The sequence below is a fragment of the Lepidochelys olivacea genome (genome assembly GCF_965140295.1).
Source record: "Lepidochelys olivacea isolate rLepOli2 genome assembly, chromosome: 3".
NCBI classification, from domain to species: Eukaryota; Metazoa; Chordata; order Testudines; family Cheloniidae; genus Lepidochelys; species Lepidochelys olivacea.
This window is the reverse complement of record NC_140413.1, coordinates 182,276,977-182,304,648: the sequence shown is the minus strand read 5'-3', so window position 1 is coordinate 182,304,648 and position 27,672 is coordinate 182,276,977. Positions and strand designations below refer to the sequence as shown.

The window sequence follows — 27,672 nt, the reverse complement described above, 5'->3', positions numbered from 1 at the left end:
ATAATGTGCATTCGCCTTGGTGTGAAACTATAAGCCCCTTGTTTAACTTTCTTCATCAGTTAAGGAATTTCACAAATAAATCACTAGTTTACTTAAAGCATGTAGCTGACGCCAATATCAATAAATATACCAGTATGGAGGATGAATAAATTCAGGCCTCTCCTACCCCCAACAAAAAATAAACCCAGATAATTTCTCCACTCTACCCACCAAAAATCAAATAAGGTCCCTACCCAAGTATAATTCTACATTACACACTTCTTAAGAGTAAACTCTGATTGCCCTTTCCCCCACCATGAATACCGCATATTACTCCCTCCCACACCACAAATAACCACTAGGTCATCATCAACAGGAACAACCCTAGTTTACCATGAAGGAGAACCCCAGATTACACCCTGGCTCAAAAAGAATCCCAGATTACACTTTCCTCTCTCCCAATTTTGGAGAAAATAATTGCACCATATTCTGTTACGGAAACACTTGGAGGATGGTTGAGGGAGGACTGAGACATAACAGAGGGGTCAGGGATGAGGTGGGGAGGGAGAAAGTACAGATCAGAGGGAGAGAGATTCACTTTTATGGAGGAAACACCATGCAGTCTTTATTTGTTACCCTTCCCCTCCATTAAGGGAGCGGTTGGTAGGTCAAGCTAAAGTGAAGTCTTACCTTCACTGCAGTCCTTTCCCCGAAAGCCAGTTTGAGAGCAGTCGCAGACAGCCTGGTCATTGAGCACCGAGCAGATGCCACCGTTGAGGCAAACATCATCCCTGGCGCACAGGCGGCTCTGCTCATCATCCAGCTGCACCTCCTGACTCTCCACAGGTGAGGCCTGTGTATAGTTGACCCTGACATCAGTTATCCAGCCCTTGAAGGGCTCCCGGTCCTTCACCGAGGACAGCGTCAGTTTCAGGGTTGCTGAGCGCAGCTCGGGTGGGAGCCCACCCAAAAAGAGGCCACTGAAGACAGTCATGTCACGCCGTTTGGACTTCACTTCCACCCACTTTGCCTCAGTCTGGTCAATGAGCAGTGTTGTGTTCTTAAAATGGCGGCGGATGACGACAGTGTGCCAGAGGTTGTCATTGACAGATGTGTCAGTCAGCAGAGTGGCAGGCTCAGCACAGAAGATAGAGAAGCTGAGCTGAAGCCTCCCCCCTTGGGTCAAGATCAGCTCCAGGAAGTCACAGAACCCCTCATCGTCAAAATAGAGGACCAACCCACTGGAGCTGCGTGTCTTCATATTGAAGCTCATTTCACTCTCACAGCAGGCATTCCACTTGGGAAAGCGGGTCCATTGGCCTTCAGCCCCTGGGAACTCCAGACCACTGCCAAGCTCAGCCCAGCAGCCCATCAGCAGGGCCAGCCAGAGCAGGAGACAGCCCCCATGCTTGAGGAGCACAGCCCCCATGCTTCGTGGGGTTGGGCAGGGGAGAGGGGGGCGTGGAGGGGGGAGAAGTGGTGGGGGGGCTGGAGCAGACAGGGTAAAATCTTTCCAGTCACTCTCAGACTAGACAGTTGATTCACTCTTATTTCCCCTTTACACTGTGGTTATTATAAATGCCTCCCTGGTATGAGAGGCTCAGGTTGTGAGTGCCCAAGATGCACGTGTGAACTGGGATCCCCTGGAAGGAATGACCCACGTGTTGCGTGGTCAATCTGGCTGAACTGCAAGAGATCTTCAGCAAAAAAGAAGGCACCAATAGGCTTACTCACTGATGAACTTGGTTTCTCAAGAGGTATCTAGGGATGTATGAGTCAGCAGAAATTTTATCAAAAATTTACCCACATTACCAACTTTGGAGTGGGGGGAAAATGTCAAAAAACCTTTCTCCAAGTGGATCCACAAACCCAGCAAGAATGCATCAGTATCCCAATGTGTGTGGACTTCTTTTACATGTTATCCACCAACTGTATTTTCCCAAGCGTTTTTCCTCTCCTTTCTCAGGGAATAAATTACCAATTCCAGAGCTGCCTTCCTAGGACAGATCCTCCTGTCGGATCATGGACTGCCTGCCATGGTGTTATAGCAGCAGAAGCAGACCACAGGACTCATTGCTCATGGTTTCCTGTGCTGCCTCATTCCCAGTGGGGCTGGAATCCAGAAGCTGTCAAGCAGCTCAGTAGCTACTTGACATGCAAAGCGTGACAGCTTCTCTTCTATTCTCCTGTACAAGGCCAAAACTGTGATCCAAGGTTTTTGTGGTTTTTTTTAATCTGCAAAGAATTAAAACAAACCAATATCAAATTATATCCTACAAACATTTAAACCACATGACTAATAATTTATCTGAGTTTATGCTTAACTGGAACCATTGTTTAAAGTAGGGAAAAGAAACGTGTAAATACATCTGGAGGTACTGAGAATTTCTGTCTTGTTATATCTTATTATACTTATGCTAAAATAAGCTTTTTGTGCTATTGCCTGTGTAAAGATTGCTACTTACTGTTTCAAACACTGAAACCATTTAGTACCAGATTTCATTTTTGTAGGATTTGTTATGCTCAAAAGGAAAGGACTGTTAAAAGGCATTAATTATTCTTATTGATACCGGAGTTTCCCTTTAACTTAATTCATTTAATAGAATATCTGCATCTGTGACACTATAGGGCAATATTAATGTATGCCATGCCACCTAGCCTGGTTCTGATTATTTCCAGTATGTTTAAGAACATGTAAAGTAGATCAAACTCCCTGCAGGGATCAGCTGGTTTGAATTTATATGGCATTATTTTCACAGGGTGAGGCAGAATTCTAATGGTCTCTTAGAGGTGTTCTGAAAATTTCAAACTATATTTTTCTCTGCCACCTGACCTCTTTTGCTACTAAAATTATCTGTTACGGCAGAGAAAATCCGAATAGCATCAGCTTTGCTGTTGACGTTATGCACAGTTCAGCTAATATCAGATGTTTAATCCCTCTAGGCTAGGCTCCAGTATTTTGCATAGATACCCAATTATCCCTATTTAAGAGGGCACCCCCCCCCCTTTTTTTTTTAAATGAACAATGTATTTGCCACAATCCAGGCTGTTCCTCCGAAGAGCTCTCTCAAGCCAAAGCATTCCAGGACCGTTAAAAGGAGTGTCCCCCATATTTCTCTCTCTCTCCCTCTCCCCCCCCCCAACTCCTATTTATATGTCTCCCGGCAGATACATATTTGCTAATCGGTCCCTCAGCTTTAAGGGCTCTGCCGATGAGCATCCCTCCTCCCCCGCCCACCTCCATTCTGGTTGGGGGCCGGCAGCCGCCAGGCAGAGCGAATTTCAGCTCTACAGCTGGTGCTGATCCTTCCCCATGGCTTTTGGGCGTGTGGCTCCGAAGCACAACCCTGCCCGAGCGGACCTTCCCCGGGGCGCTCACACCCCGCAGCCCCACGCGCCCGGTGTGTGCAGAGCCGCTAAGTGCCCCCCCACACACACACCTTACATTTTATTTGCCTCTTCTCAACTTCAACGATGTTTGCTTGTTGCTCCCCAGAGGAACCAGCACCCCAAGGGGAGCAGGGGGACTGGAAACTTCATGGACAGCAGCGACAGCGACTAATCGCCAGTCACCTACTGCGAGCACCACGCAGTGAAGAGCAGGCGGGCACCAGCGAGGCTGTCGCCGGCCTTTGTTATCCCCCTAGTCGGGGCCAGCCGTTGGACGATCAGAGACACTGGGTAGCGCCTGCTGGAAACGTGTCACCCCAGGAGATGGCAACCCCAGGCAAGCCCCAGCCGCCTCCGCCCTGCTCATGCCTGCCCCAGCCCGGGCATGGAGCGTCCGCACACAGCAGCTCAGGGTCCAATTAACGCCCTTTCCTCGTATCCAACATTAATTTATGGTACCGCATTGAGCGGCTGCTCCGCACGTACCGGCCCCGGCGCTCGGGCTTCAGCGCCCGAGGCAGCTCAGCCCTGCCCGGCCTCCTCCGCTCGCCCCGCCCCGCCCGGCTCCTCCCCTCCCTGCAGCCGGAGACCGAGAAAAGATTCCCCGACCCACCCCGCTGCTGCCCAAGCCGGACAGAGCCCCGCAGGTCCCACCGCTGCCCGTCTACCGCCACGGCGTCCCCTGCCTCCCTCCCTCCCTCCGTCCGCAGCCCCCAGCCCTCCCCCACTCGTGTTCGGAGGGGGGAGGCGTCTGTGTGTGTGCGTGACTGGAGGGTCCGTATGCGTGTGGGGGGCAGTGTGTGTATGTGACTGTGAGTCTGGGGGGTGGGGGAGAACAGTGCGCGTGACTGTGAGCCAGTCTGAGGGATTGGGCGGGGGGGGGGAGGGTGTCAGTGTGTGTGACTGTACCGCGGGTCTGTTGGGGTGTCAGTGTGTTTGTGACTGTGGATCTGTGGGGTGTGAGTGTGTGTGTGATCGTGGGTCTGTGTGTGTGGGGGGGGCAATGTGTGTGTGTGCGCGGGCGAATCTGTGAGGGTCAGTGTATGTGAGATTGTGGATCATCTGTATGGGGGGGTAAGAAGAAATGTGTATGATTGTTAGGTCAGTGCGTGTGTGAGAGAGAGACAGCAGCAGTGTGTTTTTGTGGGGTCAGTGTGTGTGTGTTTGTGTAGGGGGGTCTGTGTGGGTAAGAGAGGGGATCACTTGGGGGTGTCAGTTTACTATGGTACTTGTATGAAAGCGTCATTGTGTATGGGACATTGTGTGCGAGAAAGAAAAACCGGGTAATTTTGTGTCTGAATGAGACAGATCAGTAGGAGGTTACTATATGTAAGTGAAGGGAACGGGACGAATGTGTGTGTTACTGTATGTGTTTCTGTGTATGTGTGTCTAGGACTCGAAAGGGATGTATGAGCGGAGGAGCCTTGTGTGTGCATGTGACATTGTGATTGTGGGTCCTTGTGCGACTGATGGGGCACTGTTTGTAGATTGGTTTCATATATGTGTGAAAGGGACGGGGTGGAGCTTTGTGGGGGTTAGTGGAAGTGGATTAACTGTGTATGGGGGAGTCATTTTTTTTTGTTTTGGGGGGTCGTGGTGATGAGTTGTGTGTCTGCATATGTATGGAGGGGAGAAGTGAAGAGTGGGAGAGATTGTGAGCATGTGACACCGTGATAGAGAGAGAGAGGTGTGGGGGGTGGGGATGGGGAGAGGCGCAGGGGTTCACTATAGGGTAATTGTGGTAATTGTGTGTGTGTATGTGTAGCAGGAGGGAGCCAGAAAGGAGGGAGGGAGTAGTGAGTGTAGGGAGGGGATGATTGTGTATGTCAGGTGGGGGCCCAGGAACAGGGGTTCAGGAAGGGGCACAGGTGGGTGATTTTGTGTATGTGGGGGAGCCACATGAATGGGGTTGATTATGTGTGGGAAGGTGTCCTGTGTGTGTGTGGACACCAAGCGAGGTGCATGTCCAGAGGGAGTGTGAAAAAAGCCTGTATATATGTATGTGTGCCCGTGTGTTGAGGGGGAGGAGGGATGTACAGCAGGAGTGCTTCAGTGTGTAGTGTGAACGTGTAGGGAAGGTGGAGATCAGGAGGAGGAGGACGGGGGAAACGACCAGCTGGTGTGTGTGTGTGTGTGTGCGCGCGTGTGCACAGGGAAGGGGTGAGCTGGGAGTGAATGACAGAGCGATGCCTACAGCTGTCAGCTAAGAGCTACAGAGCCAGGGGATCCCACTTGAAGATCTTTTCTGGATGAAATTGATGACTCCGTCTCTCTCTCTGCCTATCTGTCTATGCTGCTTCTCTCTCTCTTTCATACATATACGCACATATCACAACAACAGGGGAAAGAAAGAAAGAAAGAAAGAAAGAAAGAAAGAAAGAAAGAAAGAAAGAAAGAAAGAAAGAAAGAAAGAAAGAAAGAAAGAAAGAAAGAAAGAAAGAAAGAAAGAACCCTAACTACTTATTTATTATGACTGATACATTTCTTATACTATCGATAAACAGCATAGTCAGTCTGTCTGTCTAGTCATTTTGAAAGCAGGAGAGGCAGCTTTATTATAAAAGAGGGCAAATTATTTAGCATACATGTTCTAAGTGGGCTCTCGGTTACAAGACCTCCCCCCCATAGAAAAAAAATTATAAGGTTAGAATACTGGATACTGTTGCTCATCGGTTAAATAAAATGCTTTCCTGCCTCCCCTTCATAACCATTTTATTCTTAAAAAAATCTGTTTTAGTCACAGATGCCCCAGCTGAGCTTTTTGAAAGGAGACACCCGTAGGTCAATCAATCTTTAATAAATCGCAGGTCAGTATGCATATACAACCCTTGGCGGAATTCCTTATTGTATAAATATCCATACGGTTGTCACTTGGTTCGGGGAAGACCTAGAGAGTTCACAAATTACAGGATGAAATAAAAGGATCTGAAAAACAACCTTGCTTCAGCTAAAGAGAGAAACACTCTAATTCAAAAGCAGTCTTAACAGCATCATTAATCATTTTCTTTCATTTCTACTAATTTCTAGAACCAAATTCTTTCCTAAACGACTGGAATGATCGATTTTGCTACCCGTACAGTCTGCAGTTATATTTATTTTAATATGTGTATGATATAATTTCTTCCCCTCTAAGAACGCAAGCCATCAGCAGGGACCTTAACAGTTTCAAACCTATATAAATGCAACGGGGTGTCCTCCTTTTCTGTCTCCCAAAGAAAAACGTCCCAAAATATCAATGCACTCCCTGCATACGCCCGCTGTTTCTGTCACCGCCGCCCCCCTACAAAATATCTTATTTTCCATTGCCGCTCTGACTTCACACATTTAATCAAAGCAACAGACACAGAAAAATCGCAGAAGATTGATTTCATTTTTTGAGTCTCCAAACCACTAGTCTGCCTTGCAATTGATCATAAATCACCACATCCAACCTTTAACTTACTACCTCAGTTCCACCATCTCATCTCCTTGCCATCTACCTATTCAAAACGCTGCACGCAAACCAACCAGCCCCTTGTGCATCCGACAGATCCAAGCTCTGTTAAATGGGGTTTTTCCTCCCGAACCTCCTTTCCCCGTATCCCACAAACCAGGAGCCAGCCATTTACCTGCATGGGTTTTCTCTTTAGCTCGTAACAGAGCTCGAAGCATGTGTCGGTCAAAGAGAATTTCCTTAGGTCTTTGAATAAGGCAAGTGCAGTTGCCTTTTCAGCGGCGTCAGGCTGGAGCTTCTATCTCCAGGAGGGAGGGAGGGGAGCAGAAAGGCGGGGACGGTCACATGACGCCTGGTGCTGCCTGTCTGCAAGAGGAAGGAGGAGCTGTGCTCTCTGCAGCATCGTGGACAGCAGCATCTCCCTGCACAGACTCTAGCCAGAGCCATCACATCATTCTGAGCAGAAAGACCTGCACCTTTTCAAACGGGCCAAATGCCTCCCAGGCGTAAACACAGCGGAATCAGGGGAGCTGCGCCAAGATGTGATCCTGTCCCTAGGTGGCTGTAAATTCTTCAGGACTCAGTTTGTATGGTTAGGAGTACAGAACTCTCACACCAACTTCATAGCCTTTCCACAATAAGCACTGGCTAGCCCCACCCGGTGCTGCAGGGCCTGCCATGCTCCTCCACAGCTCAGCCTCTGTCTGCAGGAGACAAAACTCCCACCCTGTCCCCCCAATTCCACAAAGTTAGCCTTTAGGGAGTTCCAGGACACTGCATTAATCCCCAGCTCTTGCATTCAGGCAGTACCCCACATAGTATCTAGAACCCACAGCATTTTCAGTATCTTAGGTGTGAGTAACAAGGCCAGTGGCCTTTATTCTCATCTCCCATTACGTTTGGGTGGCTGTGCGTGAGTCTGACCTTTCCTTGGATCTTTGGGGAAAGTCTGAGGCCCTTCCCCTATCTCCTTTCTTAGAGGGGCTAGCACTGTAAGGCCTGCTGCCTCAAAGCCAGAGGGAATCTTCTGGCAAATGAGCCCCTGGTCCTTTTCCCCTCCTGTAGTAACAATAGTTAACTCACTCTGAGCCTGGTGGAGTGGCAGCACGCTATACATAGACTTTCCCCCAGCTCTGGAAAACCAAAGTGGGGAGGGGTATGGATGCTGTTTCCTGTAGCCAGACTTCTTGAGAGAAATTTGGGACCCCAGTACATCATGTTTGCTGTGCCCCCACCCCCTCTCATTTGACTTTATTTACTCAGATGTTACTGACATTTGGGGAGGGGGTTCCAGAGCTTGGGGCCCTGGTACAGTTGTTTTCCCTTGTGCCCCCTCTCATCAACCTTGCTTGAAGCACTGTTTTCCTGTTACAGAGGAAGGAAAAGGAGAGCTTCAAAGCCTTCCAGCGACTTGGGGGGGGTTGAAGTCACCCTCACCTTGCCCGGTGTACCCCTAAAAGAAAGAAGATGGGAGAGCAAACAATGGAAGCAGCTTGTTGGTTGCTCCAGCTGCACTGTAGGGATAAGGCCACATCCTGTACTCCACTAATTAAATCAGGCCACTTATACTTGAACTACTGGGGGGAGAAAGGGACGGTCACATGACACCCCTTAGAGCCCTTGAAGAGCAGTGGAGTGGCAATGTATCACACAGGGGAAGAAACGATTAACTCATCAAATATAAGAAGAGGATCCTACTGTAATATACTACCTAGTGTGCTTGCCTCCTACTGGATGGCAGCTGTGTATGCCACTGTCAAGTTTTGCAAAAAGAAAAGGAGGACTTGTGGCACCTTAGAGACTAACCAATTTATTTGAGCATGAGCTTTCGTGAGCTACAGCTCACTTCATCGGATGCATACCGTGGAAACTGCAGCAGACTTTATATATACACAGAGAATATGAAACAATACCTCTTCCCACCCCACTGTCCTGCTGGTAATAGCTTATCTAAAGTGATCATCAGGTGGGCCATTTCCAGCACAAATCCAGGTTTTCTCACCCTCCACCCCCCCACACAAATTCACTCTCCTGCTGGTGATAGCCCATCCAAAGTGACAACTCTTTACACAATGTGCATGATAAACAAGTTGGGCTATTTCCTGCACAAATCCAGGTTTTCTCACATCCCCCCCATCCCCAAGTTTTGGTGGCTGTAGTCTAAAGAGGATGAAAGCCCTACTACTAACACAGCCAGCAGACCTCCCACTTTAGTTTGGATGTAAAAGACCTGGGTTTTTCTAAGTCAAAGCTCCTGCCCCTGATAATATATGTGATGAAATGGTGTTCACTGTTTTCTGTCATGGATTTGTTACAGCTGTTGGATGTAAATCCAAAGGGACAGAAGCATCAATTGGCTAGTTTGTATATGTATCACTGCCCTCTTATGGATGTAACATCAGCCCTGTTAGAATGTATGACTATGTTGCCCTCTAATGTTTGCAGTCTACAGAAAATATATGCCCTTTTAAAGACTGTTCTTTGTTTCAAACTGTGTTTGGGACTGAAGGTTCTGGTAGAGATGAGTGAATATATTGATTTTTGAGTTTGGTGGTTGAACCAAAAAAAATGAAATAAAATAAATACATAAATTTGGTTAATTTCAAACCAAAACTGATTGTTGTTGTTGCTTTATCTTGCTGAACAAAAAACAAAAATAATTTCATTTGAGTCCAACAAAATGTTTTGAACATTGTTTTGAAGTGCATTTTTTTAAATAAAATGTTGATTTGAAATGATGTTTTGAAACGAAATGTTGATTCCAAAGTGTTGTTTCAAAATGAAATGTTGAAACAATTCATCTTAAAAATGTCAAAATATTTAGACATTTCTGATTTCTTCTTTTTTTAATTTTATGTTTTGTCTGATACTATTCATCATATTTGTCCAGATTTAACCCAGCTCTTGTCCTAGGTTCTATTCCTGATGCCACATGTGTGCAGTTTGGGGTGACTATAATGTTTATTATCTGTAGCCATGGATTTATTACACAGGGTCTTGAAGAATTAGGAATGAGGTGCTTGTGAGTGGTTTGTATGTGGGAACCTCTGCCTGGGGTCTGGAACTTTTTGCAAACATAGATTGAGATTTGTAATATCAAAAGAACCTGAAAGGCAGTTTGATATTGGGCCACCACTGAGTTCTTTGAAAACTATTTGTACAGTTCTACTGTCAGCCTTCCAGGACACTAAAAACTCAGTTTGGACTAAACCCGCGAAACAAATAATGTCAGAAAAATATTACTTCAATCCCGTTGTTAAATCCCACTGTTATCCATGTAATTATTTAAGGCAGCCTTCCTCATAGATGACAGGTTTCAGGAGGTTACCAAGCAACATGTTAAGTAATGTGAATAAGAGCTTTGCTAGATATGTAACATATCTTCAATACTTACAGCATAATCAGACATTCCTTTTGTTCAGCCACATGCAAATCACATCCGGTTATTTTCAAATTAAGGGAGTGGGAATTTCTCTAGACAGTTCTAATAGCTTGACCTTAATGAACAGAGCAATGAACAAACTTCTCCTTTGCTAGGAAAAACATATAAAACGTAGGTTGCAACAGGGCATTTGTACAGATGAATTATGAGTTTATTTCTTTAAAATGTAACAGTCTTGTGGATATTTTGAAAATATCAAAATTTCTTTTTTGTAACATTTAAGTTATTGTGTATTTCTTTTAGCACTGTTAAGCATTTTCTAATTTCAACCCTATTTTTACTCTACTCAAGTCAATGGCGAAACTTTTACTGACTTCAGAGAGACAGCATCAGGTGCTTAGAGACAAAGCCAACACTTAGTTCACATACAAATACCAGACACTGAAAAATATGTGGGAAGAGGAGAGGAATTCTTTGATTACCAGGCTGAGGAATGGCAGCAGCTTCCAATGTAGCCTAAGCATGAGTACTGTTTCTTAAATCTGTTAAAGGAAGCCAGGCAAGAGGTGGCTGGGGAAAGTTCTAGGCAGAAGCAATGTATTGGGTCAGAGAAAAAGTAGATTATTGAAATACTATTTTCCTTTTTCTGATGAAGATCCTTGTTTAGTGTTAGAATAAAGTGTGTCTTTCTGTGATTCTTTACCTTAGTCACATAGCATAGCATAAGATGTTGACTCATTTTAAAACAGCATGAATAAGTGGAAAAACAACTGCCAAAATATATCGCTCCACAAATTTTTCAGTTCTGTAAACCTATGGAATGACCTAAGTGGAATGAGGGCTTCACCAGATTCCTACTCTCAATGAAATTTAACACAAAACACTCATTTATGCAATGCGGAGGGATTTATGCAATGGGAAGGGACAATGAAAATATTTATAAATCTTTTCTCCTTACTCTGTGAAAGTTAATCAAGAGTGAATGATATTTGTGAAAAATCAGGGGAGCATTTCATTCTCAAAATGAATGTGACACATTATCAAACACTCAGATTCAGAGATATGGAAGTTTTTATAAAGGGAATATGCAGAGGATTATGACTTTGGTGTCATTAGGAAGTACATATAAGATCATCTAGTAGCTGAGATTTTAAACAAGGAACTGGTGGACAAATTTCAGTTAATACCAGAGCTGACTCTGGAAAAGGCAGTGTACATGCCATGGCCATCAGACCTTCTGAAAATGCAACTCATCCAGCAAAGAAGTAGCAGAAGCTTAGTATAAAAATAAAGCATTCTCATGTGGAATAAACAAGCACCTAATAACAAATCATAAGACCGCTGGAAATATGGAAGCTATGAAAAGGGGAAAAAGGATATTTCAGGGCCTGAGGTGGCTGTGGTTTGTACTTGAGATGAAACTTACCTCTAAATTAAAACAGCCCTGGGTAGTAGTCAATAGCACAAGGGGAAAGATATATTTACTGGGTAAATTCAAAGCCTGCACTACTTACAAAGACATTGAATATTTGTTTGACATCTGTGTCAATAAACCACAATTAGCCTCTTAGACCATACCACAGCCATTGAAAAGGGCTTCATAAAAAGTATAGAAGAAGTTGTGATGGTGTTTAGTGATAACAGCTTGTTTACAGGACAATCAGTGCAGATTCTGTTGAAAGAGTGAGCAGTACTCTTTGAACTTAGCACAGCCCAGAGTGAAGGAAGAACTGGACAGGAGAGAGACAAAAGGTATAACAGAGTGTACTGCTGAACCAACAGAGGATATGAATTTATAGTGTCTGTTAAGGGCATGTCCATATCTATATACACATACAGAGGCTCAATGATGGATTCAACAGAAAATATATACCCTCCAAGTTAATTGGTGTAACAATATTCTCCTTACTACAGATCCAGTCCAGGGCTCACTGAAATCATTAGGAGTCCTTCCGTTGACTTCAGTGGGCACTGATCAGGCCTGAGGTGCACATAGAGGATTCTGGTGAGCCCCACCTCAGCCTGACAGTCCAAGCTGACAACTTTTATAGTGTCTTTCAGAAGATACTGCTTTTGTCAGCTACTTTTAGGCCTCACAAATAGTCCAGAAATCTTCCGAAGGAAAATGAACAAGACTCTGCAAGTCCTGGAAGGAGTAGAAGTTTATATAGATGACTCTTTAATTTATGGGAGGTCTGAGGAAGAATGGAACATAAGGTTAAAAGGTTTTAATCAGGGTGCAAATTGGAAAAAAAACCCACCAGGTGATGATACTCACCCAGTCTACATCCACAGTATTGACCATGACCATGATCTATTCTCACAGCATTTGCATGACTCCTTTCCTAGACATGCCACTCTCCATCCCATCTGGTGGTTACTCCCTCCTTCATTCCTTGGGGGGGTGGGATTAAGGTGGGGAGGAGGAGGAGAGGTGAAGAGGAAAAAAGAGAAAAGAGGAGAGAGAAAGCATGTGTGGGGAGGAAATGGAAAGTCAAGCAGAAGAAACAAAGCAGGAGAGAGAATGAAGATGAAGATCAGAGAGTAGCCAAGGAGTCCCCCACCAACAACCATAAGCAGGCAGCATAGGCTATAGAGGGGAGGAAAGAGGAACACTGAAGTCCTTCTAGTCCAGGAGCAGCACTGTTAGGAGGGGTCTGCAGGGCTAATGGTGGTGGCTTGCTAGGTAGTTGGTTGTCTCCTGCCCTCTGGCAGACTGAGTTGTGACTTTGCTCACGAGGCAATGTGATGCAGCAGCTGGCTGAGACAGGGTTTTTTATGCCCCATCTTGGAAGCTGCAGTTTTGAATGGCACACCACTGGCCTATCACAACTGAGGTTCAGGGAAAGGGAAGAGGCAATATGGCACTTAACTTGAAGGAGATACTGACATAGTGTATGGGTGTTGTGGCCCAGTGGGCCAGCTTACCTGTATTATATTCATTGCTTTGTTATCCTGCTTTATTATATTTAGTAGTAATGCAAGTAACCTACAGGCTTTTATCCTGTAAGATTTGGCTTTAGTAGATAGTGTGAGGCTTGAGGCCTATAACCTTTGGTAGAGATAAACTTAAGTAACTCATAAGTTATAGGGAACTGAAAGTAGCATGCAAGAGGGGAATTTTGTCCAGAATACTGACATCAGCCACCCACAGAACATAACTGACATCAGCACAGACAGGGCCGCCCAGAGGATTCAGGGGGTCTGGGGCAAAGCAATTTTGGAGGCCCCTTTCAGTGGTGCAGCCAGGTGGAGCGAACAGGGGGAGCAGATGTAAAAAAAGTGCCAGCCGCTTGTACTCACCCGGCAGCACTCCGGGTCTTCGGCGGCACTTCGGCGGCAGGTTCTTCACTTGCTCCGGGTTTTCGGAGATACTGAAGGACCCGCCGCCGAAATGCTGCCGAAGACCCGGAGCGCTGCCTGGTGAGTAAAAATTAAAAATGGAACCAAAAAATTTGAAAGGCGCCACTTGTGCTCAGTGGGAGAGCACTGCTGCCCCGGTCCCACGCTAGCTACGCAACTGGCCCCTTCCCTGTCTCAAACCTCAGACTTCAGACATTCTCATGAGGGCCCCTGCAAGGCCCGGGGCCTGGGGCAAATTGCCCCACTTGCCCCCCCATCTGGGCGGCTCTGAGCACAGAACATCGCTGACACCAGCATCCAGAAGGTTCCAGACAGAACCTCCAACCTCAAAGGTGGCATGAGAGCAAATTGACATGTATGCTAATAGGGTAACGTCATATATATACTAACCTATAGAAAACGGACACCTTAAGGGGAGGAAATACAAATAAGAACCTCCATTGAATAGGCATTGGCCACGGCAGCATCAGCATAACCTACTATAAAAGTAACATCCCATGGACAGCGGATACGTTGGAAAGATGTAGACCTTGGGAGGGGCCAGAATGATGGCTACCGGGTTAGATGAGGATGATGACGGTGATGAGAAAGATAATGGTTATTAATGAAAGATAATGTTGTAAGTATGGACATCCAAATGTACTTTCTGTATTATCTCTATTTGCCTTGTTGAGTTTAAGTGTGTGTATAACTTTGTTAAATTATTAATATATATATATAGAGAGAGAGAGAGAGAGAGAGTTCCTATAGTGTGAGTGTTGCACATGTGCACATCGGGGTTCTCAAATTATATGATAATTTTACAGTAATCTTACTAGGCCTGATCTTGGGACAAGAACCTGTTAATCCTCAAATTACAATTATATATTCCCAACTTTGGGTCAGGCTACAGTGTATACTTGCCTAAATCAAACCCTGTCAGGTCAGATTATGAAGGCAATTGGAGATGCTGGAATATACTTAAACATAGAAAAAATATATACTTCAAACCCCTCCCACCTCCAAATAACCGACTGCAGTATTGAGAGCATTGAAATTAATAAAGGCAGATGAGTGCAGAATGTAGAATTGCGATACAAACATGTATCAGAATAGATGTAATTCTTGAAATTGATCAATTTTTGGAGTTAGCTCATATCTACACTGTCCTGAAAAAGTGAAGCTCTTTATGAATTGCTTAAGACAGATTGTGCATCAGAAATAAAGCAGAGGGGCATACTTTCGAGGACCTAAAGACTCTATTGACCACATTCCCACTACAAACATTTAAAGATGTTTCCAAGTTCACTGCCAGTTCAGAAGATTCCAGCAGTTATGTTTTTGGTAGTGTGCTTCTCCAGGCACATATAGATAATTAGAAGCCCATACTAAATTGCTATATAACTTTTTCAGGCTCCTTCACCAGGTCTACTATAAGAGAGAAAGCAGGTTTGGAAAACATATGTACATGTGTGAGTTTCACAAGCAGTTTCCATGGTTTTGATAACTTGAAGCTTGTGGCAGACCTCAACTATTCATACCATTAAAGACCGAGACATGGTGCCCTTTAGATTGCAGAGATTACTCATGTGTGTCATAGCATTTAAACCTCTTGCAGAATATGCACCACGTAAGTCATTAGTGGTGATTGATGCCTTATTAAGTATCTCAGTTGACTGCTGACATTCTCCAGAAGCTTGGGATGATAGAGAAACACATGTAGGTATAATTCTGGGTGGCCTTCTACCCTCATTGCAGAAATTGGAAATGATTAAAATAGTCCTAATGCTGATATATTATTTCAAACTGTGTCCAGATTTATGAAAGAGAAAAGAGAGACCAGTTGTCCCAGTTATTTATCAAGGGTCCCACATCCAGCCTGTAATGCTAATTAAATGCAAGAGAATCTCTCTGAATCTGAGGGCAGTTGTATTCTAAGCCCATTTTTAGGAGAACATATTGGAAAGGAAATATAAGTAACACTGGAGCCTCACAAATGATGGAAGTGAGCATATATGTTGGTGGGTTGTCCTAGCTTAAGGCAGGACCTAAAACACAAGGTGGAGCCATGTGAATCTTGCAGAATGACTAGAAAAACACAACTGAATGAGCCTCCTACACTCACTGATTAAACCAATAGGCCTTGGAAAATAATAGTCATAGACCTTGGTAAAGAAAATGCGAATGCCTATCTGGTAGCCATTTTTCAAGATTTGTAAAAATTCTTCTAATTAGACCCATAAATTATCAGGCTATAGAAAGTTTAAAGTCATCTTCTTTCAAGTACACATTCCAGAATACACAGTCATTGACAAAGGGGCACCATCTGATAGCTCTATATTCCAAACTTTTAGAATACAGTGTGCTTCCATGCCTACCACCTCCAGTTCCTACCATGCACAAAGTAACTGACTGATGGAGAGAGCAGTACACATCGCTAAGAGAACTGTATAACAAAAGGATTCGTATTAGCTCTCCTGAGCTATGCAGAAAACATCTAACTAGTCAACCTGTATTAAAGAATCAGGTGGCATCTTCAGATGATTAAAAAGTGAATTGTCCTGTGGTCCTAGTACCAATGGTACTCTTACCACAATCTTAGTGAAAAAAGGTAATCCTGTTGAAAAGCCTATTGAATCCACACCTCTGGGATTTGAAAATTCAAGGGAATCAACTGGATAAAGCCCTCATCTAGGCCAGAAGATGATAAAAAGTAGGAGAGTGGTGAATACAGTGGCTTGCCTCAACCTATAATTTATTGTTATGTATTAATTTTTGTTAAAGACTTTTTATACAGTAGAAACAATGGGGAGGTGATGTAAGGATGCACAGATTGCTTTTTAAAAATCTGTAAGAAAGTAAGGCAGGAGAGGATCTACAAAGATCCAGAGAGAAAAAAGACAGAGTGGCTTTAGGATCATTACTCTTCTTTTAATTCTAATAAAACTCCCTGCTCAATGTTTGAAGAAAGTAATTCTTTAAATGGCTCTTTCCTATTGCCTTATGACACAATCTAAGTAGGGCACTTATGCAGCTGATCTGCGCAGTAGTGGATTCCTCATTTTCAGTCCACCCATGCAAGATCGGAGTTTAGGAAGCATCAGTAGGAGTATCATAAAATTAAGTATCCTTCTCATAATTTAAGAACAATCTAGAGCAATGCGTCTAGGGTAGTTATTCTTCAGTTCAAATGTATTTTCCTTTTCATGTCTCTTAAAATGGTTGCCTTTATACTCCAATAATGGGTTATTCCAGTCATTAGAGTACTAATGACAACTAAAAAAAAATACTATATTCAACAAACAGCCACATCTTGGCAATAAGTTCACAATCCAATGGCTTGATTTACATAGAAACATAGGAATTCCCATACCAGATCAGAACCAGGGCCCAACAAATCCAGTTGCTGTCTCCAACATGACCAGCACCAGACGCTTCAAAGGAAGGTGCAAGAAACCCAACAATATACAGATAAGCTGCCTCCCCGTTAAGGTCCTATCCTGTTGTGAATAGTTGGAGACTGTTTTAAACCCTGAAGCCTAAGGTTTAATATGTCTTCCAAAACTCTGCTTTTAGCATTTACTATCATAACTCTGGATATTCTTGTTTTCCTTAGACATGTCCAATCACTCTTTGAATTTTGCTAAATTCTTGACCTCAACAACAAACCTAACAAACAAGTAGTCCAACTGAAGTAACTTGTACGAGGACCAGTATGTATATATGTATTATTATTGTTGTTGTTGTTAGGCTCATGGTAGTGACTAAGGGACTCAGTGAAGTCAGGGCTCCATTGTGCTAAGTGCTATGCAAACCCATAGGGACAGATTCTGACACCCTTACTCATACTGAGTAGTATCTTACTCCACAAATACTCCCATGGAAATAATTATGGAGTAAGATGTTGAGTAAAGGTTGCAGAACCTGGCCAATAGTAAATGACAGTTGCTGTTTCAAAGAGTTTACAATCTAAAAACACTGTGTAACAGGTAGGTGAGTGTTGGGGTATGTAAGGGTTAAGTAAAGACCTGGGTAAATGCTAGCATGGTATTAAGGAGGAAGGCACGGGCAGGCACTGCCTCTTCACTTGATAGATAAAGTCCTTATCCCTCTCCCTTCCCTTCTGCTTGTTAAGAATTTTTAAGCTTTGCAGCTGCATAAGGAATGTGGGTGTCTAAAGAATATCCTTTGTGTAAAGAAGTGTTATTTCCCCCCCCCCTTCCTTTCCCAGTGACATAAACAAGCTCGGGGTCATGACCCCTTCCTCCCTCCCCTGTGAACTGCTGATTAAGTGAACTTGTGGCTACAATTATTGCAAAGAAATGTATCTTCAAGTTAAAAATGTCTGTATAATATACTTAATGCTGTAAATAGTAAACAGGGGTGGGGATAATTATATTCAGTATATAGCTATTAATATTCATTATATGGGCATTCATATTATCAAATAAGGGTTCTGGGGGTATAGTAATAAATGTGGATATTTACATATTAACTTTGATAAAAGACTGTGAGTAACTCAGTGCTTACTCAACAATTGGGTCGAGGGGAACAAGTAGCGCAATAAGGAAGCCTGCTTACTCAATCAGCCTCTGGGTCATCCTGCTCATTTTAAGAGTGAGACTAACAGGCAGGAGGAGGGAGGAAGAAGTAACAGTAATAAGAAGATGTTTTGGTGTAGACTAGCTGTGTGAACACTTCATAGACGTTGTAAACAAATAAGCAGCAGCAATCAGCGAAATCATAGCTCATCACAGCTGCACGATTCTATATTTGGACCTTACACTGTGGGGTGCTGAGCACCCTTAACTTCCACTGAAACTTAATGCAAGCTGAGGGTCCTAGCAAATGCTTATCCCTTTTAGGATCAAGCCCTTTGAGAGCTAAAAGAAAAACACTGATTATAATAATTTGTTTTATAGTGTCACTTTACCCTTATGGAAAAATGAGTATACTTGGTATAATTCAAGCAGTCTACAGATACTTGGCTATACTAAAAGTCTGCCAAGTATACTAAAAATATACTACTTTTCATAAGGGTATAATTTTCCAGTAATCAGAAGATATACTCTGATTCAAAAATTGCTGCAATTGTTAATGTTGGTGAGAATTACTAACACATCAAAGTAGAGGAATATTTGTGGTTAGAAAGCATACAGCGAGGTTCTTGAGAGCAGTGTTTAAACTGTAAAGGATGCACCTGCTCAAGAAATACTCACTAAGGGAATACTGCAGTGTGCCAGATGGCTAATATTTTTTACATTCCAGGGCAGCTTTGTTATCAAAATGTCTAACTTAAAAACCTTTCAGTAAGGGAGGCGAGATGTGTCCTTTACTATAAGTGGAATGTTAATTTTTATTATTTTAAAATCTTCATTCATTTTACTTTTGTTTAGTCCATACAATCTGTCTTGAAGCCCTGGAGTGTTAGTGTTACCAGGTGCCTGCAATATAGTGCAGTAGTAGAGTGTATGAGAGGAGGAAAGTAGGGATATGAAAGAGGGGTTGGATTGGAAGAGAAATTGAAAGACACAAGGAGAAGAAGACAGAGAAAGAATTTTTGTGGGGATACTTGAAGTGATGATGGGAGGAAAGAAGGCAGTAGAAATTTGGGGAGAAGGGAATAAGGAAATGCAGATGGAGATGGGGTGAGGGAAGAGTGAACAGAGTGAGTGAGAGTGAGCAGAGAAGAGTGAAAAACAAATTTAAAGGCAAACAAAAACCAGGTTCCAGGAAGCAAATGTGTATGGTATGATGAAACAATATGGTAGGGCCGGGGCCAATGGACAAAACTAATTAATGAAGCAATGTAAGAGGTAAGTTTCTGCTGGGCCTAGTGGATCTTATGAGAGAGAAGCCCATGTAGTAGGCACTAAATATGCTAATATGTTTGCCACACATAAACACACAATTGCATTCAAACATTTTATCTTTATTTCACTTCTTTTTTTAGAGCCATTTGTAAACAACAGTAAACAGCAGAATGAGTGATACCCCAGCAGGTTTTCTGCCATATGCCTGCAGCCATGAGTTTGTTTCTTACACATTCTCAAAAGCCTCCCTTTTCAGCTCAAAAGTTGGCACCCATTTGTGCACCTATTCCCCAGAAACAATGCACCAGTCATAACATAGATTGCAATTGGATTTTTAAATATGCTTTTCTCTGCAAAAATAATTTCAGTGTTTGTTTGAGTCATATTGGTACATTTCATATTGTTTCTTTTGTTATAGCCCTTGCATTGCTTAGTTCAATGAACACAATTGTTCTCTTATGTTGCTCTTTCTCTTTGATTCTTTCTAGTCATTTGAACCAGAGTACCTGTTGTTAATGTTTATCATTTAATTATATCTGTGTGAAAATACTATAGATACCTAAGCAATAGGGGGGAGTGCAGAAAAGCTCCTTAGAATTCCCACAGTCATCACAGAATTTAGACAAAATGGCTCTGATTCTCTGTCCAACCAAGTTATTCTCAGTGTGGTAATGGGGGAGGGAAGGACAAGGGTTTAAAACAACTTCCTGTTCCCCTATACTTTGGGTGGGTAGGGACCTTCCTGGACCCCAGTATAAGTGATGCTCTAACTTATCCTTGGCAAAAAGTGGACAGCGCCAAAGTGCAATGCTTCTAGAAATTTATGGCCAGTGGAACAGCCCCAAGGGTAAAGCTTTTGGCTGCCTCCAATATGTACCTTCCCCCATCCACAGCCAAATCACATCTGAGGATTGAGACTATTGAGATAGAGATGGCAGTGAGACATCCAAAGGATGTCTGAGGGAGTTAGAGGCTGAAACAGGACAGAGTTAGATTTGAGATTCTTCCAGGCCTGAGATGGTAAATGAAAGTATGGGAGCAGATGAGATTTTCTAGAAACAAAGAACAAAAAAATACAATAGGAGGAGACTGATGATAGAATGCTCAAGTACAATAATAAAGATGGAGAGAAGGGAGGAGGAAGATCAACCAAAGATTATGTCATAAATATAAAGGGAAGGGTAAACCCCTTTGAAATCCCTCCTGGCCAGGGAAAAGCTCCTCTCACCTGTAAAGGGTTAAGAAGCTAAAGGTAACCTCGCTGGCACCTGACCAAAATGACCAATGAGGAGACAAGATACTTTCAAAAGCTGGGAGGAGGGAGAGAAACAAAGGGTCTGTGTCTGTCTGTAGTCGTCTTTGCCAGGGACAGAACAGGAATGGAGTCTTAGAACTTTTAGTAAGTAATCTAGCTAGGTATGTGTTAGATTATGATTTCTTTAAATGGCTGAGAAAAGAATTGTGCTGAATAGAATAACTATTTCTGTCTGTGTATCTTTTTTGTAACTTAAGGTTTTGCCTAGAGGGGTTCTCTATGTTTTTTTAATCTAATTACCCTGTAAGGTATCTACCATCCTGATTTTACAGGGGGGATTTCTTTATTTCTATTTACTTCTATTTTTTATTAAAAGTCTTCTTGTAAGAAACTGAATGCTTTTTCATTGTTCTCAGATCCAAGGGTTTGGGTCTGTGGTCACCTATGCAAATTGGTGAGGCTTTTTATCCAACATTTCCAAGGAAAGGGGGGGTGCAAGTGTTGGGAGGATTGTTCATTGTTCTTAAGATCCAAGGGTCTGGGTCTGTAGTCACCTAGGCAAATTGGTGAGGCTTTTTACCAAACCTTGTCCAGGAAGTGGGGTGCAAGGTTTTGGGAAGTATTTTGGGGGGAAGGACGCATCCAAACAGCTCTTCCCCAGTAACCAGTATTAGTTTGGTGGTGGTAGCGGCCAGTCCAAGGATAACGGGTGTAATATTTTGTACCTTGGGGAAGTTTTGACCTAAGCTGGTAAAGATAAGCTTAGGAGGTTTTTTCATGCAGGTCCCCACATCTGTACCCTAGAGTTCAGAGTGGGGGAGGAACCTTGACAGATTATGTTGAAGTTGCATTGAGTAGAGAAAAGAAAGAACCATGAGAAAACAGAGACATTAATTAAATTGTAAGGAGATCAAGGGGAGGAAGAGGAAATGATCAGTGGAGTTAAAGGCAACACAGACTAAACAGAAATTCTCCTTTGACTTTGTTACATGGACATTATTACTTAGTGTCCTTCATAGGTGTTTTCTGTCAAGTGGAGAGAGCAGAAGCTAAGTTGAAGAGGAGGGAGAGAGTTGGAGGGAAAAGGAAGTCAAAGCAGGTGTGGGTGTCACTCCAGAGTGCAACGCAACAAGGTTAAGGAGAGGGAGGAGACAAGCTAGTCACCCACGTGAAGGCTGAAGTCATGTAGGAAAGGAGAGTTGAGCTGAGTTGGGAAGGAGAGCTAGCCATCAAAATCAGGGAAGAAGGAGTGGGGGAGGGATAATGGTTTTATGGAAGGATAAAGGAAATAAAAGCTGAAGAGCATTAAAGTTCAGAAGGAGGCGATGGAGTGTAAGAAGGAACTGGCATCAGCTGGAAAAGACAAGAGGGACATGGGTGGGTGAGATTCTGTGGCCTGCGTTGTGCAGGAGGTTGGAATAGATGATCATAATGGTCCCTTCTGACCTTAGTATCTATGACATGATTCTTATATTAGCACAGTAGCAGTGGATGAGTTCATGTGGCTGGCCTGTGGCTGTTGAATGGAGCAAGGGGAGGAGAGATAGGTATTGAGTGTAAACCTGATTTGGGACTGACGTTCATGGGGAGGAACAGGAAGCAGAGAATGAGGTAGAGTTGAGATGAAGATTTTGGAGGGTTTAGAGAGGAGAAAGAATAGGTGATGCTGAAATAAAAAGCAACAAAGTAACAGAGGTCTTGGGTCCAGAACTGGGGGCTGGGGAAATGACATGTTGTTTAAACATGGAAGAGGAATAGTGGGAGTAAACAAGAACATGAAAGCCAAGAAGCAAAAGATAAGGGTGATATTGTGACACCAGTTTCTAATGGTGAATAGTGCCGTAATCCGTGAGTAGTCTCTTTGAAGTCAATTGGACTATTCATGGTTATGGTGCTACTCAACACAGGTAAGGGTATCAGAATCTACCTATAAGTGAGGAAATCCTAGTGAGAAGGAGCCTGATCCTGCTCTCATTTATTTCGATTTTACACTGGTGCAACTTCAGTGTGTTCAGGCCTTACTCATGATTTATCCTGGTACATGATGTCAGAATCAGGTGCACTGTGTACAATGGCTATGGGGGATAGCAATGGAGAATTAATATTAAATTAATATTTACATTTCAGTTTGGAATCTGATATCCAACATCACAACATTTTTAGGTTGCTCAGATTGGGGAAGATAGTTTTGGAATAATAATAATAATAAATAGTTTTAAGTATATTTAACATGAATGAAAGCCCATATTTGATAAATGATAACAAGATGGAATATATATTGAAGCTTTACAAACTGGATTATAGTGGATTGATTGTTACAGCAAATTGGAAACTAAGAATTACTCCTTAGCTGGCCTTTCAAAATAATATTTATTTTAGTACTGTATTTATTAAATGATATTACAGAAGTGTCTTCCATGTGGAGGAATAACTAGTAAATGCCAAATTTAAATGCCCATTGTAGGAGAATAGTAGCCCTGAGTCTTGCAATAAGAGGTTGGCATTGTTATGCTGGTTGCAGGAGAAAATAAATGTTGTGGTATGCACCAATGTTTTGATCCTGAACTTTAACTAGTGTAGGATTCCATTCTAGTTTCTCACCTGGTTCTGAGAGCTCATATAGATTGTCAGGAGTTCAGTGAATTAATGCTACAGGCCGATAAGCACATGGATTTTCCTGATGTTTGCAGATTTTAGGATATTGAAATTATTCAAATTAAGCACAGTTTGCACAAAGAGGAAATTAGTATTATGTACCTGTAGCAAATAGAATATATATATTTCAGATAAAGTATGAACATTCATCACAATTTTACCTCATTAGCACTCTGGAGGTAGCAGTGTCTTAATTCTTTACAGTTGCAAGCACTGTTGCTGGCATCCATGGCCATTTTATAATTGTCCATAAAAAAATTAGTCAAAAATAAACAAATTACTATGAAAAATGTTGAGAAGCCAACCCAATGGCTCGGTCATTTGCAGTGTGAATTACTACATGGGAGTCTAAAAAATGCTTTGTGACTCTGAGTGCCTGGGGTACCAAGGAAGAGCCCTTCCCAGAGTTGGACTGGCTGGATCTGTAGCACTGCAGCTTTGGATGCAGTTGCCTGTTGTTACTAGCAGCCAGGGTATAAAGCACCTGTTCAGAACATTTGAAGCTGCATTTTGGAAGGGAGGACTAAGATGTTCTGGGAATAAAAAGGACCCTCAGAAATGGTATGATCCAGCTCCCATTGAAGTAAACGAAGCTCAATAGGAGATGGGGCAAGCTCAAAGAAGGGAAAAGTGAAAGTTCCCCTACTGGCTCTCATCCTTACACATGGTTCCCATTAGGCATCTGACCTCTTTGGGGATTGAGGGGCAAATGAGTTGCTTAAAGACCCATAAACTGGTGTTCACCTTGATAGCACAAATAAAAGGTGGAGAGTGTTACAGTGTATCTGCACACTTAGTTTTTGGTTTTCCCCAAAATGCTATTTTTTCTCATGTTCTTGAATTAAAAAAGGTTAAGAACTTGGAAGTGCTTTAGCTTAAGTTCTCTGCTCGCTTACCTTGGCAACACACGTATTGCAGGATTCATTATCATATGTGAAGACTACTGTTCTAAAGGGTGTCAAGTAAAGGGTGTCCATTAATTAGACCAGTGAAAATATTCAGACCTTATTAATAATGTCTTTGTCTGCTCTTAATGCTCACTGTTACGTTCCTTTCCAGGCTTAATTTTGGCTTTCAACTTTTTTTTTTAGTTGTGTGCATGTTTACCATTTTTAGTAAGCCTCTTCAATATGTAGATTTTTCTTTGGCTGACATATGTTCACCAATTCATTTTGTTAAGTCTACAACAGCCACTGTAGAAGCTAGCTGTGCTCTTGACTGGTAGCCTAAGACAGACATTCTTCCAATGTGAAAAATATATCATTTGCATATTTTGAAACTGGAACAGGGAGACACTTGTATCCCCTTAGCAGAGAGTATATTAGAGAATATTCACATTAGACACCTTATTAAATACATTTAGAACTATGTTAATAACTGTCACCCTTAATGTTGAACTATCAGCCCAAGAAAGGTACTTCACTATCTTTATGGACAGCTAAGTGAAGACATCTGCTCAATGTGCAGATCTGGTCAAAAAAGCCAATAAGATATTCGGATGCACAATGAATGTGATGGAGAATAATATGGAAAATATTACAATGCTATTAGTATCTGTTGGTAAATATTAACCCTTTAAGTTCTTTTTTTTTTGTATATTTGATTCATTTATATATCCAATATCCTCTAGAATCTTATGATATTAACAAAGCGTTTGTTGATTTCTGAGGCCCAGAACACTGGTCCTTGACTAATAAGTAACCCTGTTGAGGAATTCTGTGTGTTAGACTGTATCTAATAATGTGTGGTGCCTTCTTGTCTATAAAACTCCAGATATTCTTGGAAACCATCCCCTTAATATCTATATCATCTATCTAATCTAATCTGTCTATATGTATATAGGGAAACTGATAAGAGATTATTGTTACAGCAGATGTTTCCAATTAGGGAATCAACAGGAAAGAATGATTATGGGGGGAGAAAGCCCGACTGAAAGATATGATCTCGATGAATTGTTGGTCCTCTCAGCTGTAAATAATTATGTGTTAACATATAAATAAAGTAAATTGAGAATGTATAGAAATGACATCAAAACATGTTTCTTTTGGCCAAAAAAAGGGGGTTTCTTTGTTTAAAAACCCTATGTAATGACACTGGTGTTGGAACTTAGTTGGGGTGTGAAACTGTTGCATCATACAATCATAAATGAATGATGTAGACTCATACTACTGGTTACCCCACTGTAAAAAGGATATTGCAGTATTACAGAGGATTCAAAGATGGGTGATGAGAATGATTAGCAGCATGGAAAAGCTTTCATATGAAGGGAAATTGAAAAGATCAGGATTGTTTACCTTAGAAAGGAGACAAATAAGAGCTGACATTCTAGGAGTGACGGGTTGGGTCACAGAGACCCCCTTGTGCTGAGACTACCTCTGAGCCCATTTTCCCTGCCAGCTTTGGACTTCAGTACCCTGCTCTGTTGAGCCAGACACACTAGCCTGCTACCAACACAGACCCAGGTCTGAACCACATCTCCCACAAGCTGCAGACTTAACTGAAAACAGCTTAAGAAGTGCCCCTGTCTCTAGCACCCAGATATCCAGTTCCCAATGGGATTCAAACCCGAAATAAATCTGTTTTACACTGTATAATGCTTATACAGGGTAAACTCATAAATTGTCCACCCTCTATAACACTGATAGAGAGATATGCACAGCTATTTGCTCCCCCAGGTATTAATTACTTACTATGGGTGAGTTAATAAGCAAAAAGTGATTTTATTAAATATAAAAAGTAGGATTTAAGTGGTTCCAAATAATAACAGACAGAACAAAGTAAGTTACCAAGCAAAATAAAATAAAACACACAAGTCTAAGCCTAATTCAGTAGGAAACTGAATACAGATGAAATCTAACCCTCAGAGATGTTCAAATAAGCTTCTTTCACAGACTATACTCCTTTCTAGTCTGGGTCCAATCCTTTCCCCTGGTAAAGTCCTTGTTCCAGTTCAGGTGGTTGCTAGGGGATTTCCCATGACTTCAGCCCCCTTTGTTCTGTTCTACCCCTTTATATATCTTTTGCACAAGGTGGGAATCCTTGTCCCTCTCTGGGTTCCCACCCCTCCTTCTAAATGGAAAAGCACAAGGTTAAAGATGGATTCCAGTTCATGATCACAAACCATCCCAATGAGTCAAAAGAATAGTAAATATGGCAGGCGACCAGCTTGGCTTAATGGTGAAATCCTAGCGGATCTTAAACATAAAAAAGAAGCTTACAAGAAGTGGAAGGTTGGACATATGACCAGGGAAGAATATAAAAATATTGCTCGGGCATGTAGGAATGATATCAGGAGGGCCAAATCGCACCTGGAGCTGCAGCTAGCAAGAGATGTCAAGAGTAACAAGAAGGGTTTCTTCAGGTATGTTGGCAACAAGAAGAAAGGCAAGGAAAGTGTGGGCCCCTTACTGAATGAGGGAGGCAACCTAGTGACAGAGGATGTGGAAAAAGCTAATGTACTCAATGCTTTTTTTGCCTCTGTTTTCACTAACAAGGTCAGCTCCCAGACTGCTGTGCTGGGCATCACAAAATGGGGAAGAGATGGCCAGCCCTCTGTGGAGATAGAGGTGGTTAGGGACTATTTAGAAAAGCTGGATGTGCACAAGTCCATGGGGCCAGATGAGTTGCATCCGAGAGTGCTGAAGGAATTGGCGGCTGTGATTGCAGAGCCATTGGCCATTATCTTTGAAAACTCGTGGCGAACCGGGGAAGTCCCGGATGACTGGAAAAAGGCTAATGTAGTGCCAATCTTTAAAAAAGGGAAGAAGGAGGATCCTGGGAACTACAGGCCAGTCAGCCTCACCTCAGTCCCTGGAAAAATCATGGAGCAGGTCCTCAAAGAATCAATCCTGAAGCACTTGCATGAGAGGAAAGTGATCAGGAACAGCCAGCATGGATTCACCAAGGGAAGGTCATGCCTGACTAATTTAATCGCCTTTTATGATGAGATTACTGGTTCTGTGGATGAAGGGAAAGCAGTGGATGTATTGTTTCTTGACTTTAGCAAAGCTTTTGACACGGTCTCCCACAGTATTCTTGTCAGCAAGTTAAGGAAGTATGGGCTGAATGAATGCACTATAAGGTGGGTAGAAAGCTGGCTAGATTGTTGGGCTCAATGGGTAGTGATCAATGGCTCCATGTCTAGTTGGCAGCCGGTATCAAGTGGAGTGCCCCAAGGGTCGGTCCGGAGGCCGGTTTTGTTCAATATCTTCATAAATGATCTGGAGGATGGTGTGGATTGCACTCTCAGCAAATTTGCGGATGATACTAAACTGGGAGGAGTGGTAGATACGCTGGAGGGGAGGGATAGGATACAGAAGGACCTAGACAAATTGGAGGATTGGGCCAAAAGAAATCTGATGAGGTTCAATAAGGATAAGTGCAGGGTCCTGCACTTAGGATGGAAGAATCCAATGCATCACTA

At 42.7% G+C, this 27,672-nt stretch overlaps 1 protein-coding gene across 24 annotated transcripts in view; it reads right to left on the bottom strand.

Moving 5' to 3' along the window:
• NRXN1 (neurexin 1) overlaps positions 1 to 7,099 on the bottom strand; it is a 1,255,052-nt gene extending 1,247,953 nt beyond the window's left edge. For all 24 annotated transcript variants that reach the window (XM_084623802.1, XM_084623813.1, XM_084623792.1 and 21 more), the window contains exons 1-2: positions 6,978 to 7,099; positions 670 to 2,214 (exon numbers count right to left, since the gene is read on the bottom strand). In XM_084623802.1, the coding sequence (XP_084479928.1) occupies positions 670 to 1,408 (739 nt within the window). In that variant the 5' untranslated portion in view covers positions 1,409 to 2,214; positions 6,978 to 7,099. The remainder of the gene's footprint in view (positions 1 to 669; positions 2,215 to 6,977) is intronic.
• Between the last annotated feature and the right edge of the window lie 20,573 nt (positions 7,100 to 27,672).